The sequence below is a fragment of the Meriones unguiculatus genome, chromosome 7 (assembly GCF_030254825.1).
Source record: "Meriones unguiculatus strain TT.TT164.6M chromosome 7, Bangor_MerUng_6.1, whole genome shotgun sequence".
Classification (NCBI taxonomy): domain Eukaryota; kingdom Metazoa; phylum Chordata; class Mammalia; order Rodentia; family Muridae; genus Meriones; species Meriones unguiculatus.
This window is the reverse complement of record NC_083355.1, coordinates 77,083,881-77,099,546: the sequence shown is the minus strand read 5'-3', so window position 1 is coordinate 77,099,546 and position 15,666 is coordinate 77,083,881. Positions and strand designations below refer to the sequence as shown.

The following is a 15,666-nucleotide window of genomic DNA, read 5'->3' as shown; positions in this document are numbered from 1 at the left end:
GATGCCGAGCCCTGAGAACGTTACAATAGTTGGAAGGTTAAAATGGAGCAGCCAGAGACGAAAACATTTCGGTAGTTTCTTACAAAAGATAGGCTTGACCTGCAACCCAGAAAACCTCTCTGAAGTATTTCCCCAAGAAAAATGAAAACATATGTTCATGGTTGTGCATGGCAATTATAATGGCTTCATGTATAATCACCCAAAAATGGAAACAATTAAAATATCCTTCAGCCAGGAATGAATAAACAAATACCCGTATATTCATGCATCAGAATGCTACCCGGCAGTAAAAAAGAAAGATGTAAAAGTAAATGTAAGATGTGTGTGTGAATCTCGGATGCATTCTGTGAAGTGACAATCTTAGTCTCAAAAGCTGTGCACCGCATCTGCCCATTCTTATGACATCCTGAAAAGGGCAAAGCTATTGAGAAGACAAAATTCAAGAACAGGGATTCACATTTGCACAGGATTTCTGGGGGAGGATCCCAGGCTACCACCGGTCCGTCCCTGGACCTCACTATGTTGTACTCCCTCTGCCTGGCAGCCGCCACGCCCTGTGTGCCCGGCCCCAGCTTCATCTGGGCAGATTTGCATGCCACGTTCCTCGACCCGGGTTGGCCAAGGTTTCGCCCTGTGCATTTTCTCTGCAGCCAGCGAGCGCGCACCTTGGCGCCTAGCATAAGGGATGAGAGAGGCCTGACAGAGTGTTGAGGCTGCTGTCTGTCCCGCAGCGCGCTGCCTTATCTCAAGATTTCCCACATCCATCCCTGCCGCTCGAACGGGCTCAGGCAGGACCCGCCGTCTCCCTCCACCGCCTCCTGCTCCTTCATTTTTCTGAAGCTCCAGCGGGCCCCGCGCAGCCGCCGCTCTGCAGGGGTTCGAGGGCGAGGAGGGGACGCGGAGGAGCGAGCCCTGTGAGGTAGGAACCTGGCCGTGCCTTCCCTGCAGACGCTCCGCGCACCATCCTGCAGCGCGGGGGCGGAGGGCGGCCCCGCCCAGCCCGCGCGGCCGTTCCCATGGGGATCGCTGCGGCGACCCAGCGGGACGGCGGGCCGCGCCGCACGAGCAGGGCCGAGAGGCCCCGGGGAGTCCCCGCGACCCCGGATGCCCGCCGGATGTCTTCTTCCGGCGGGAAACTAAGACCGGAAACGAGGGCCGGGGAAGCCCTTCGCCTCCGCGGTGCTGCGGCCGCCTCAAGTGTCCTGAGACCTATGAACCATAACGTTAAAGTGGACAGATTCTCTTACAGCCCGGCTCGTCCGGAGGATGCCGGCTGCGCCGCTAGCTCGGAGGGCATGAGGCGGGCCGTCGGCCTCGGGTCGCCCGCGGCAGCCAGCCACCTGTAGGCCCCCAGCCCTGGGCGCTATGTCACGGGCAGGGGGTGGAGTCCGCACCCGCCTGCCCCTGATCCCGTGCCCTTGTGTTTCCTCCAGATCCCCGACCGCAGCCCCTACTTGATGGGGGCTCGCGTTCCCCGAGCGACTGGATGAGAACCTATTCTCACGAAGACCTGCTCCTCCGGGATGGAGAAATACGAAAAAATCGGCAAGATTGGAGAGGGCTCCTACGGGGTGGTGTTCAAGTGCAGGAACAGGGACACGGGCCAGGTCGTGGCCATCAAGAGGTTTCTGGAAACCGAAGATGACCCTGTCATAAGGAAGATCGCCCTCCGGGAAATCCGCATGCTCAAGGTAGTTGCATCGCCTTTTCCCGGGTTAGCTAAGATGCTGTGGGCTCTGCCTCCTTCCCTCGCAGCCTTGGGTCGCCTGCGGTACAAATCCGGGTCTGTGCGCCGGGAACTGGTTACGTAAGAGAGAAGGCCGGGGGAAGGGGAGAGGTGCCCAGCGCTCGAGGACAGGGAGACTGAAGCCTTTCGTTCCCCGCCCGCAGGGACCAGTCTCTCTTCATGTCAGTGGCAGCCAGGGTCTTTTCAAGAGTCCCTGACAGGCAGGATTGAAAACAACTTAACTTCATTAGTTCTTGAGTTTTAAGCTTCTAGACTGTTTTCTAGTAGTATTATTAATTCGTTTTTCCTGTTTTCTTGGGCTGTGTGTGTGTGGGGGTGTATGCATTTGTACATAGGTGTTCACGTGAGTGGGAGCATGTGCTTTGCGTGTACACGACGTGGACATTTGGAGGCCAGAAGTTAACACTGGCCGTCTTCTTCAACCGTTCTCCACCTCAAGGTCCCAGAGTCGATGAACTGCCAGCCAGTTTTCTGCAGGACCCAACAGGCCCCAGCATTCACGGGGCTGTTGAAATCCAAACTTCGGTCCTCTGGCATATATGACAAATTCACCCATCGTACTATCACCCCCAACACCTGAACCTACCTGTTTCCGAACCTGGAGAAGGTGATTGGCTCTCGTGACACCTGAGGCTGTCTGCTGCCGACCTTCACAGTGTCCTGTCTGAGAGCAAGCATCCTGGTACGCAAAACGGCGGCGCTGTCCACTTACTAGTTACAGCTTGTGTGACTCCCAGTGCTTGGTGTGAGGGGTGTTCGTTTCAAGATTAAAAGCGTTTTCCCTCTTAGTTTGCCAAGAGGGCTCTTCTCCTTCTCTGAATTTCTCGAAGAGGAGATCCAGTTCCTAGCGTAGAATGAGACAGGCCCTGGCAACTGTGGAAATCAGCTGTGCTTCTAAGTATGGCCTCTATGTTCTGACCCCTACATGGCTAGGGAAGAGTAGCTCCATCAGCGAAAAGCAAGGGAAGTGTCAGGGGTATACTCTTGTTCTTTTTATTTAAATTTTATTTTATTTTTTTAATTAAATTTTTATTTTTTATATTAATTACAGTTTATTCACTTTGGATCCCAACTGTAGCCCCTCCCCCATCCCCTCCCAATCCCACCTTCCCTCCCTCTTCTCCTTGCCCCTCTCCAAGTCCACTGACAGAGGAGGTCCTCCTCCCTTTCTATCTGACCCTAGCCTATCAGGTCTCATCAGAACTAGCTGCAATGTCCTCCTCTGTGGCCTGGCAAGGCTGCTCCTCCCTGGGGGGAGAGAGCGTCAAAGAGCCAGCCACTGAGTTCATGTCAGAGACAGTCCCTGTTCCCCTTACTAGGGAACACACTTGGAGACTGAGATGCCATAGGCTACATCTAAGTTCTAGGTTATCTCCATGAATAGTCCTTGGTTGGAGTATCAGTCTCAGAAAAGACCCCTGTGCCCAGGTATTTTAGTTCTGTTGTTCTCCTTGTGGAGCTCCTGTCCTCTCCAGGTCTTTCTATCTCCCCCTTCTTTCATAAGATTCCCTGCACTCTGCCCAAAGTTTGGTTATGAATCTCAGCATCTGCTTTGATACACTGCTGGGTAGAGTCTTTCAGAGGCCCTCTGTGGTAGGCTCCTATGTTCCATGTTTCCTCCTTCTTCCAATGTCCACTTTGTTTGTCTTTCTGAGAGAGGATTGATCATCTTACCCAGGGTCCTCCTTCTTGCTTAGCTTCTTTAGGTGTACAGATTTTAGTATGTTTATCTTATATTATATCTATTCATTTTACATCCTGATTGCAGCACCCCTCCCTTCCTCCCAGTCCCCATACTCTTACTCTTGCATCTCCATTTTCTCCAGGCCTCTCTAGAAATCCTTTCCCATGGATTAAACGCATGGAGACCTGTCTAGATGAGGACCGTGGGTGGGAAGCAGCAACTCTGGGTAAATTACCATGGACGGACAACAAGAAAGTTTCTGTCTTGGGTTTTGAGATGCGTGTGACTGGCAGGTTGTTGTCTGTTCTAAGAAGACACTGGCCAGGTGTCTGAGTGCATCCTCCCCTCAGAAGGGGTGAACTCAGCAGTGTTTGTGCCTGTCCACTTTGGGACGCCTCTGCCTGACTCCCTCCGCACAGCCACTGCTTGCCATCTGTGCTTGCGAGCCACTGACCATTTTAACTTTCTCAGTAGAAGGTTATCGTTGCATTGTTCTTTGCTTTATTTATCATCATCATTATCAATATTGTTATTGTTATTATTTTGTGGTGCTAAGGATTGAACCCAGCGCCTTTATCAAACTAGCAAAGCCTTTATCACTGAGATCCATTCCCAGTCTTCAACGGGTTAATAAGAAGTAAAAATGTGGGGCTAGAGAGACTTGCCACCAAGCTTGGCAACCTCAGTTTGATCCCTTGGACCTTCAGGATAGAAGAGAATCAATTCCCCCAAGCTGACCTCTGACCTCCACCATGCACAGTAACACCTGAGTGTTCCAGCCACCGAAATAAAAACAAATGTCAATTTAAAGAATGCGTCCCTAGGAGAACGGAGGACATTGTCTCCTCTGCCCCTGTGAGTGTCTGCCCCAAGCTGTCACCACGTTTGAGCACATCTCAGCACCTGTCATCACATTTCCAGGTGTAGCTCTCTGACTTAACTGAGTTTCTCTAGGTTGGGCATCTTGCGTCCCTAGCTCTGTGTCCTTCTGGAACACTCTCCAGAACCTGCTAGGCTTCCAATAAATGTTTTTATTGAGGTTATGGGGGGGGTAATAAAATAGACTCTTAAGGAAAAGTAGGTGTTAACAAGCCAATACTAATCTAGTGAGAATCAATTCCCCCAGGTTGACCTCTGACCCCCACAGTGCTCTTGTAGCATCTATGTGCTCCACTTGCCCCACCCCCAAAAAATGTGATCTAAGGGGGAAAATGTGAGGCATGTGATGAACATGACAGAGGCTGTGCTCTTAGCTGAAAACCCATGTGTTCCGGAGAACAGGACTGTACGCCAAAGCTGATCTCAAAGCAGGAAGCCCACCCTCTAAAGCAGGCGCTCAGTGTTTCTTCTGTAGTCTAAGTGAGGGGGTAGGAGATGACTGATTTTATGTCTCTTTGCCGCTAACTCTTCAAATTTATAGATCTCTAATTTCTCATATGTATGTGGTACGTATTTGCTAACTAAGTGAAATTAAGGGTTTGTTAGATGAAGTTGTTTTTTCTTCATTGATCCAGTAAATTCTCCCTGAGCCTAATTGTGTGCTGTGCAAAGTTGGTTCCCGAGCTCAGCTCTTGGAAAGTAGGTGGCATAAAAATCCCCCCTATTCTCTTGAAAAGGATATCTAGTGAAGAAGAAGATGATGATAGTGGTGGTGGTGGTGGTAGTGGTAGTGGTGATGATGATGATTTGTTTGTTTGTTTGGAGATAGGGTTTCTCTGTGTAGCCCCAGCTGCCCTGGAGCTCACTATGTAGACCAGGCTGGCCTTGAACTCAAAGATCTGCCTGCCTTTATCTCATGAGTGCTGGAATTAAAGGAGTGTGCCACCACTGCCCACCCCACTAAGGTTATGTTTTATTAAAAGGCTGTCATTTGCAGACTTTTGGGTTCATGGACCATTGCCATTTCGAAATGCAATGTTTTTCTCCTCTTTAGCTATTGAGGTAGAGTTGTCAGGATTGTTCAGAGAGCCCTGTTAAATACGTGGATCGTAATCCTGTACCACTATACCTCACTGTATTTTCTTTTTCCCATATTTGAAACAGTCTTATGCTGTAGACCAGGCTAGATGTGAACTCCATGGTAGGGAAGTTTCTCCTTTAGACCAGGCATGTGCTATACTCTGAGCTACACCCTCAGCCCACTCAGGACTTAAAAAAACTACAACAAAAAATAAAAATATAAACAACCAACCACTAACTACTCTCTTAACCGCTTCTTCTTAAAAGATTAGATATTTTAATATCAACAACAAAAAATAAAAATATAAACAACCAACCACTAACTACTCTCTTAACCGCTTCTTCTTAAAAGATTAGATATTTTAATATCAAAACTAGAGAAGGCACCTTATGTGGGAAGCATGACCTTCCTGAGCTAGAACAATGAAGATAACATCTAACTTTCACATCAGACATGGCTTGGCTGTGCAGTACTTATCAGTGGGTGTTTGTGTACTGCTGGTCCCTTTTCTTAGCTTCACTTCCCATCAGTGAAACAGTGATATCATTTGTCTTGTGCACTGTAAATATCGTGACTCTTATACTACATCTGGGGACAAAACAAAAATTCCCACATCAAGTGCTCTCCTACGCAGAGGAAGTAGAGCTGGTAAAACAAAATACCATTTACATGGTTACAGTTGCCTTTGAGGGGATGATTTTTGGGGTTGCGTGTTGTAACAAAATTGATAATTTCTTGTGTAGATCTTTTCTGGACTGTACTTGGCAGTAGTGTAAGGCCCAGTAGCCACTGCCAACTTCCTAAGTCCTATAGCTCTTTGTAAACAGATGTAATTGTGGGAGGTAATTGTCTAGCAACCAGCTGGGTGGTTTTTAAGGCAGCGCCTCTTCCGTGTTTTCTTTTCTCGTGTGAAGTCCTATCAGGAAGCTGTAACCAGGGGAATTATATTATCAAGACCTTTTATCTTGCTAAGATTTTTGCAAGAAGTTTTTTCCCTCTAAAAACTGGAAACATTATAAATAGCGTTATTTCATACCTCCTGGAGGGGGAAAATATGACTCCTTTATACAAAACTAATCTGGTTTTTATATTATGCCACCACCTAAACAAAGATGTGTCCCTGTGCTCACAAAGACACACTTTGAGATTCAACTCCTCAATATCGTAAGTTCCAATCAGAATTTTCCTAGGTTATATAATTGTGCTAGTTTAAAAAAAAAAAAAAGTGAGTTTGTCTCCTTAGAGCAGCAGGCAGCACCATAGTCTCATAAATTTACAAAAAAAAACAAACAACTACTCTGACTAAAATCAGTCACATCATCCTCTAGAGACCCTTAATATCACTCTGGTGATGGGAATAAAATTGTGCTGTGCTACATAGCTCAATGTGCCTCTTTCAAATCAACTTTCTGTCATACAGAAAAAAAAAAAAATGAAGTGCTTTCGGCTGGTGTTTTTGGTGAGGTGTTCGTGCACAAGATAACTGACATGTCCATTTGGCAAGTGTTTACAAAACTCTGCCATGTCCTGGGCATTGGTCTTTGCTGCCACCTCTACCTGTTTAAACAAGAAGAGACCAACAAAAAACAAATAAGTATGTGATAAAAAAACAAAAACAAAGCAGGGGCCAGGCCCCAGCACTCAGGGAGGCAGAGGCAGGCAGATTACTGTGAGTTCAAGTCCAGCTTGGTCTAAAAGTGAGTCTGGGACAGCCAAGGCTACACAGAGAAACGCTGTCTGGGGGTGGGGGTGTGGAAGCAGGATCAGGGGAAAGGGCAGGGAATGTGTGCTTGATTTTTTTAGTTAGTGGAGCTCAAGCCCTTTTGATAACTTGTTCTTAAGCATCTTACTAACGTTTACCTAACTTTTCAGGTGGGCTCTAGGGATTGAACTCAGGTCCTCGCGCTGGCATAGCAAGCACTTTACCAGACAAGCTATTACCCAGTGCCTGCAGTATGCACCCTTATATCTTATTACATTTATTTGTGTATAGTGTGTGTTGGGTAAATATGCCTGTGACACAGTGCACATATGGCTGTCTGAGGACAATGAGGTAACTGGTTCTCTCTTTCTACCTACCATGAGGGCTTAAACATTGAGCTCAGATCATCGGACTTTTTGGCAAGTGTCTTTACCTGTTGAGATATTTTTTCTGGCCCTCCAGGATGCATCCTTAATGAGAACTACATCACCTCCCCAAAGGGGTCAAAACCAGTTCTTACAAGAGGATGGCAAAATGTGTCATCTTGTTATTGTGTAACACATTGATAAACATACAGTGTGTTTACAGCTATCTGATATATTTGTAGCATTGAGTTTTCTTTTGTAAGCAATTAAGGAAAAGATGTGTGAAGAGACAGGTTAGGGAAACAAAAAACGAGAAAGGTGCCTAGGTGTGAATGAGACTGGTAGACACTGCTCGGCCCAGAATGCTCTCGGCTGACTTGAGCCATAGCCTGCATGGCGCTGGGAAGACTGCTGTCCTCCTGCCTCCTCGCTTTCCATTGAGGTCACTGTATGGCCACGGAGCTGCGGCTAGGAACCCCCGTGTTAGATCCTGCTCAGGGCTGTCAGGTGACCTTGGACAAGCTCTAATGCATCCTGGAACCCTGCCCACCCTTATCTCCTGATTTATGCCTCTACCTGGTGACTGCTTCATTGAGTTTTTGCTGAGGGGAGCATATAGAGTTCTCCAGCCCAATATGGAACTGCACTCAGGCGGCTTCAGGATGCTGGGACAGAAGAGCAGTCTGTCAAAGGTCAAAAGCAGCAGTTGCAGAGGAGAGAGAAAAGCTAACGGAGAAAAGCAGAGGTGGGATTTGAACATGGGGCTGTCTTCAAAGGGACATGCTCGAGGCAGAGCTTGCGCTGGGCTCTCCTGGAGGCTCACTACCTGTAAGCCTGGGACCAGGAATATGGCCGCAAGTCACCAATCGGTGGGCAGGCATCCCTGGGAGAAGTGGGACACCTAGGGATCCCTGTTATTCAAACAAAGCACTAACTAAGAACATAATGTGAGCTTTGTGCCAGGCCTGAATTCTGCCTCGTGCCATGTGCATATCCCCCAACATCCCAGTCAAAGCTTTCATCTTTTTAGAGGCATTGGCTTGCCCAGTTATTAGCTGGAGGAAGATTTCACATGCAAGCAAAAACCTCAGTGGGCAATCCTGTGGTGTTTGGTCCTAGCAAAATAAGGAAAAAGACAGGAAAAGAATTGAATCCCACTGTTGCTAAAAGGAACCATTTCTAGGTTTCTTCAACTTGTCCAGTTTGCTTACGAAAAAGCATGAGCAATACAACCTGTTAATAATGAAAATTAATATCAGTCTCTCCCTGGTTACAGCCATGTTCAGCATTGTCTGTCATGAGTTGTAGAGAACAGGCTCACAAACTCAAGTATGGTAAGGATCACACATAAGCAGAGAGGGAACAGACTCACAAACTCAAGTATTGTAAGGATCACACATATGCAGAGAGGGAACAGGCTCACAAACTCAAGTATTGTAAGGATCACACATAAGCAGAGAGGGAACAGACTCACAAACTCAAGTATTGTAAGGATCACACATATGCAGAGAGGGAACAGACTCACAAACTCAAGTATTGTAAGGATCACACATATGCAGAGAGGGAACAGGCTCACAAACTCAAGTATTGTAAGGATCACACATATGCAGAGAGGGAACAGACTCACAAACTCAAGTATTGTAAGGATCACACATAAGCAGAGAGGGAACAGACTCACAAACTCAAGTATTGTAAGGATCACACATATGCAGAGAGGGAACAGACTCACAAACTCAAGTATTGTAAGGATCACACATATGCAGAGAGGGAACAGACTCACAAACTCAAGTATTGTAAGGATCACACATATGCAGAGAGGGAACAGACTCACAAACTCAAGTATTGTAAGGATCACACATATGCAGAGAGGGAACAGACTCACAAACTCAAGTATTGTAAGGATCACACATATGCAGAGAGGGAACAGGCTCACAAACTCAAGTATGGTAAGGATCACACATATGCAGAGAGGGAACAGACTCACAAACTCAAGTATTGTAAGGATCACACATATGCAGAGAGGGAACAGACTCACAAACTCAAGTATTGTAAGGATCACACATATGCAGAGAGGGAACAGACTCACAAACTCAAGTATTGTAAGGATCACACATATGCAGAGAGGGAACAGACTCACAAACTCAAGTATTGTAAGGATCACACATATGCAGAGAGGGAACAGACTCACAAACTCAAGTATTGTAAGGATCACACATATGCAGAGAGGGAACAGACTCACAAACTCAAGTATTGTAAGGATCACACATATGCAGAGAGGGAACAGACTCACAAACTCAAGTATGGTAAGGATCACACATATGCAGAGAGGGAACAGACTCACAAACTCAAGTATTGTAAGGATCACACATATGCAGAGAGGGAACAGACTCACAAACTCAAGTATTGTAAGGATCACACATATGCAGAGAGGGAACAGACTCACAAACTCAAGTATTGTAAGGATCACACATATGCAGAGAGGGAACAGACTCACAAACTCAAGTATTGTAAGGATCACACATATGCAGAGAGGGAACAGACTCACAAACTCAAGTATTGTAAGGATCACACATATGCAGAGAGGGAACAGACTCACAAACTCAAGTATTGTAAGGATCACACATATGCAGAGAGGGAACAGACTCACAAACTCAAGTATTGTAAGGATCACACATATGCAGAGAGGGAACAGACTCACAAACTCAAGTATTGTAAGGATCACACATATGCAGAGAGGGAACAGGCTCACAAACTCAAGTATGGTAAGGATCACACATATGCAGAGAGGGAACAGACTCACAAACTCAAGTATTGTAAGGATCACACATATGCAGAGAGGGAACAGACTCACAAACTCAAGTATTGTAAGGATCACACATATGCAGAGAGGGAACAGACTCACAAACTCAAGTATTGTAAGGATCACACATATGCAGAGAGGGAACAGACTCACAAACTCAAGTATTGTAAGGATCACACATATGCAGAGAGGGAACAGACTCACAAACTCAAGTATTGTAAGGATCACACATATGCAGAGAGGGAACAGGCTCACAAACTCAAGTATGGTAAGGATCACACATATGCAGAGAGGGAACAGACTCACAAACTCAAGTATTGTAAGGATCACACATATGCAGAGAGGGAACAGACTCACAAACTCAAGTATTGTAAGGATCACACATATGCAGAGAGGGAACAGACTCACAAACTCAAGTATTGTAAGGATCACACATATGCAGAGAGGGAACAGACTCACAAACTCAAGTATTGTAAGGATCACACATATGCAGAGAGGGAACAGACTCACAAACTCAAGTATTGTAAGGATCACACATATGCAGAGAGGGAACAGACTCACAAACTCAAGTATTGTAAGGATCACACATATGCAGAGAGGGAACAGACTCACAAACTCAAGTATTGTAAGGATCACACATATGCAGAGAGGGAACAGACTCACAAACTCAAGTATTGTAAGGATCACACATATGCAGAGAGGGAACAGACTCACAAACTCAAGTATTGTAAGGATCACACATATGCAGAGAGGGAACAGACTCACAAACTCAAGTATTGTAAGGATCACACATATGCAGAGAGGGAACAGACTCACAAACTCAAGTATTGTAAGGATCACACATATGCAGAGAGGGAACAGACTCACAAACTCAAGTATTGTAAGGATCACACATATGCAGAGAGGGAACAGACTCACAAACTCAAGTATTGTAAGGATCACACATATGCAGAGAGGGAACAGACTCACAAACTCAAGTATTGTAAGGATCACACATATGCAGAGAGGGAACAGACTCACAAACTCAAGTATTGTAAGGATCACACATATGCAGAGAGGGAACAGACTCACAAACTCAAGTATTGTAAGGATCACACATATGCAGAGAGGGAACAGACTCACAAACTCAAGTATTGTAAGGATCACACATATGCAGAGAGGGAACAGACTCACAAACTCAAGTATTGTAAGGATCACACATATGCAGAGAGGGAACAGACTCACAAACTCAAGTATTGTAAGGATCACACATATGCAGAGAGGGAACAGGCTCACAAACTCAAGTATTGTAAGGATCACACATATGCAGAGAGGGAACAGACTCACAAACTCAAGTATTGTAAGGATCACACATATGCAGAGAGGGAACAGACTCACAAACTCAAGTATTGTAAGGATCACACATATGCAGAGAGGGAACAGACTCACAAACTCAAGTATTGTAAGGATCACACATATGCAGAGAGGGAACAGACTCACAAACTCAAGTATTGTAAGGATCACACATATGCAGAGAGGGAACAGACTCACAAACTCAAGTATTGTAAGGATCACACATATGCAGAGAGGGAACAGACTCACAAACTCAAGTATTGTAAGGATCACACATATGCAGAGAGGGAACAGACTCACAAACTCAAGTATTGTAAGGATCACACATATGCAGAGAGGGAACAGGCTCACAAACTCAAGTATTGTAAGGATCACACATATGCAGAGAGGGAACAGACTCACAAACTCAAGTATTGTAAGGATCACACATATGCAGAGAGGGAACAGACTCACAAACTCAAGTATTGTAAGGATCACACATATGCAGAGAGGGAACAGACTCACAAACTCAAGTATTGTAAGGATCACACATATGCAGAGAGGGAACAGACTCACAAACTCAAGTATTGTAAGGATCACACATATGCAGAGAGGGAACAGACTCACAAACTCAAGTATTGTAAGGATCACACATATGCAGAGAGGGAACAGACTCACAAACTCAAGTATTGTAAGGATCACACATATGCAGAGAGGGAACAGACTCACAAACTCAAGTATTGTAAGGATCACACATATGCAGAGAGGGAACAGACTCACAAACTCAAGTATTGTAAGGATCACACATATGCAGAGAGGGAACAGACTCACAAACTCAAGTATTGTAAGGATCACACATATGCAGAGAGGGAACAGACTCACAAACTCAAGTATTGTAAGGATCACACATATGCAGAGAGGGAACAGACTCACAAACTCAAGTATTGTAAGGATCACACATATGCAGAGAGGGAACAGACTCACAAACTCAAGTATTGTAAGGATCACACATATGCAGAGAGGGAACAGACTCACAAACTCAAGTATTGTAAGGATCACACATATGCAGAGAGGGAACAGACTCACAAACTCAAGTATTGTAAGGATCACACATATGCAGAGAGGGAACAGACTCACAAACTCAAGTATTGTAAGGATCACACATATGCAGAGAGGGAACAGACTCACAAACTCAAGTATTGTAAGGATCACACATATGCAGAGAGGGAACAGACTCACAAACTCAAGTATTGTAAGGATCACACATATGCAGAGAGGGAACAGACTCACAAACTCAAGTATTGTAAGGATCACACATATGCAGAGAGGGAACAGACAAACTCAAGTATTGTAAGGATCACACATATGCAGAGAGGGAACAGACTCACAAACTCAAGTATTGTAAGGATCACACATATGCAGAGGTGGGCAAGTGGGGAGCAATGTGGAGAGGTAGGGACTGGGCAAACTCTGAGCTCATGCCTCTGAGTGGGCCCAATGTTCAGCCCCATTCAATGAGGCTGCCCAATCAAGAAGAGAAATCTTCAGTTCTTTTAATTAGAATTTTGCACAATATCTCCTGAGATTGTTTTTTCTCTACAGTTTTTGAAAGAAAAATTCGAAATATTTTGGTTGGGTTGTGTGTGTGTGTGTGTGTGCGTGCCCACGCACGCACATGTGTGTCTTATGTGACTATGGCCAAATGTTTGCTGCTGTGTGCATACGCAGCCAGGGGACAACTTTCAGGAGTCGGCTCTTGCCTTCTGACTTGTGGAGGTCGAGTCTGCTACCCTGCTTTATATCCCAGGCTGAGTGGGCCACTAGTTTCTGCGTAATTCTCCTGGCTCCACCTCCTGTCTCGGGGAATTCGAAGATTACAGACTCACAGCATCACATGAACATTTTTATGTCAGTTCTGGGGTTAGATCTCAGGTCATCAGCATTGTGAAATGAGGTTTCTGCCCTCTGAGCCATCTCTCTGGCCCCCAAATTCAAGATATTTAAAAATAAAAAGAATCAGGCAGTTGATTCCCGTAGACCTTTAGCTGATGTGTTCTTCAGTTGTTGGAGCCTTGCTCTCTATGCCTGCCTCTGTTTTGTTTTGTTTGTCTTGCACCCTGCCTCACCCCTACATCTTTGGCTGGGCCACCTCTCTGGATTTTTGGCACAAGGTCATCCTTTTCCATAACCATGTTGTGAAATTTATTAGCAATTCAATAGTGTTATCTAAAGTATTATTGATACCCAAATGTTTCATATGGTTTTAATAGTAGCTACATATGTCTAAAGTAGATAAAAACTGATATACAGTTGGGTGTGGTGGTGCATATAAGAAGGAAGAGGCAGAAGGGTCTCTGAGCTTAAGGCGAGCCTGGTTTACCTAAGAGTTCCCAAGCAGTCACAACTATATAATAAGACCCTGTGTAAAACAGAACAAACACCCAAACAAACACAACCCTAATAATTGTGGTGAACAGGTCTTAATATCAACTGGTGATTTTTTTCCTGAATCAACTATTATAAAAGTTGTTTCTCTGTACATTTTTCTTACTTATTAGTCTTTTTTTGTCTGTTAGAAAAAAACTCTCAGCCTCCAAACACATACTCATTAATATCATTATATATTCATGAGTGTTTAAATACTGTTAGTTCAGTCATTATTCTTTGTGTTCTCAAAGTGTCTTCTTCAGTCTGCTCCTGGGTTCTGACTGGCATCCACCATTGTTTGAGGACTTTGCCGTGTGACAGGCAAATAAAATGTCCTGATCTCATCCTGCCCTGGTTCTGTGATCAGCCATTTCTTCAGAAACCTGGTTCCTTTTAGTGATAACAAAATGCCCTGATTATAAATTATTAAGTAATTGTAAAAAGTTCTCATGTCACTCAGACCCAATGCAACACATGATCTGGAGGTACTGTTTGGCCATTTGGCTGCCATTTTGGGGTCTTTGGACTCTCTGGCTTGTGTGCTGTACAGTACTGGCTCCAAGGACTGGTGGGGGTTTGTGGGTTTGTTTTGTTTTAACAACATAGACAGACACTGGCATTTATGTAAACTGGCTTTCAGTATCATGGAAGGCAACGGGAGCAGTTGCTTGACCACAAGGAGAGAAACCAAACATCCCCTTACCATCCTATCTATTTGTTCAACAAGTGGAGACCTGTTTGATTTCATTTCTACAAGATAATGTACAAACTGCAAATAGTAACCAGTTGCTTTGTTTGTTTACTCGAAGATGTTTTGGCTTAGCTCACGGGTGTTTGTCTACACAGATTGTGTTCTTGCTGCTAGTGAGAGTCCAAGCAATAAGCTGACAGGCAAATATTTCAAGCACGCAGGGAACAGAGGTCAACAAGCAGGCATGTCACCCTCTTCGAGGCCCCCAGTTCATAAGGAGATTAAGCCTGTTTGCCACTTAGGCATTGCATCCTATGTCCCATACCAGACTCCAGAAAATAAAACTCCTCAGGACACGAGGAGGCAGAATAAATTCTTTGACAAATGATTTTGGATAGATTGGGTATGTATATGTGCTAGGAATTGAATCCCTCATGCCATGTGGAAGAGTTGGGGGAAGGATGGAAGGACCCAGAAGGAACTTTCCAAGAAGACCAACAGAGCCAAATAACCTGGCCTCAGGAGGGGCCTGTGTACGCCGAGGCACCAACCAATGACCATGCATGGCCTGGGTCTAGGCCTCCTATACATATATACTCACTGGGCAGCTTGGTCTTCTTGTGGGTTCCCTAGGAAGGGGAGCAGGAGCTGTTTCTGACAAGGACGCGGTTGCCAATCCCTTCCCCCTTGTGGGGCCACTGGAAGAGGATGTGCTCAGTCCTGATACTACTTCAAGTGCTGGGGCGGACTGGGGGAAGGGGAGCTCCTGAGGAGTAGGAGATGGGACACAGGGAGAGGGGGGGATCAGGAGGAGAGAAGGACGGGAACTACGACTGGAATAATAAGTGAACAACTAAATAAATAAAGTTAAAAGTTTACATAAGCCGAGCGGTGGTGGCACACACCTTTAATCCCAGCACTCTGTTGACAGAGACAGGTGGATCTCTGTGAGTTAGAGGCCAGCATGAGTGAGTTCCAA

General features: G+C 45.4%; 1 protein-coding gene across 1 annotated transcript in view; it reads left to right on the top strand.

The window, feature by feature from the left end:
• Nucleotides 1–595: 595 nt before the first annotated feature.
• Nucleotides 596–15,666, top strand: part of Cdkl1 (cyclin dependent kinase like 1) — a 46,890-nt gene continuing 31,819 nt past the window's right edge. The window contains exons 1-2 of the mRNA XM_060387575.1: nucleotides 596–919; nucleotides 1,434–1,691. Coding sequence (XP_060243558.1) covers nucleotides 1,524–1,691 — 168 coding nt within the window. The 5' untranslated portion in view covers nucleotides 596–919; nucleotides 1,434–1,523. The remainder of the gene's footprint in view (nucleotides 920–1,433; nucleotides 1,692–15,666) is intronic.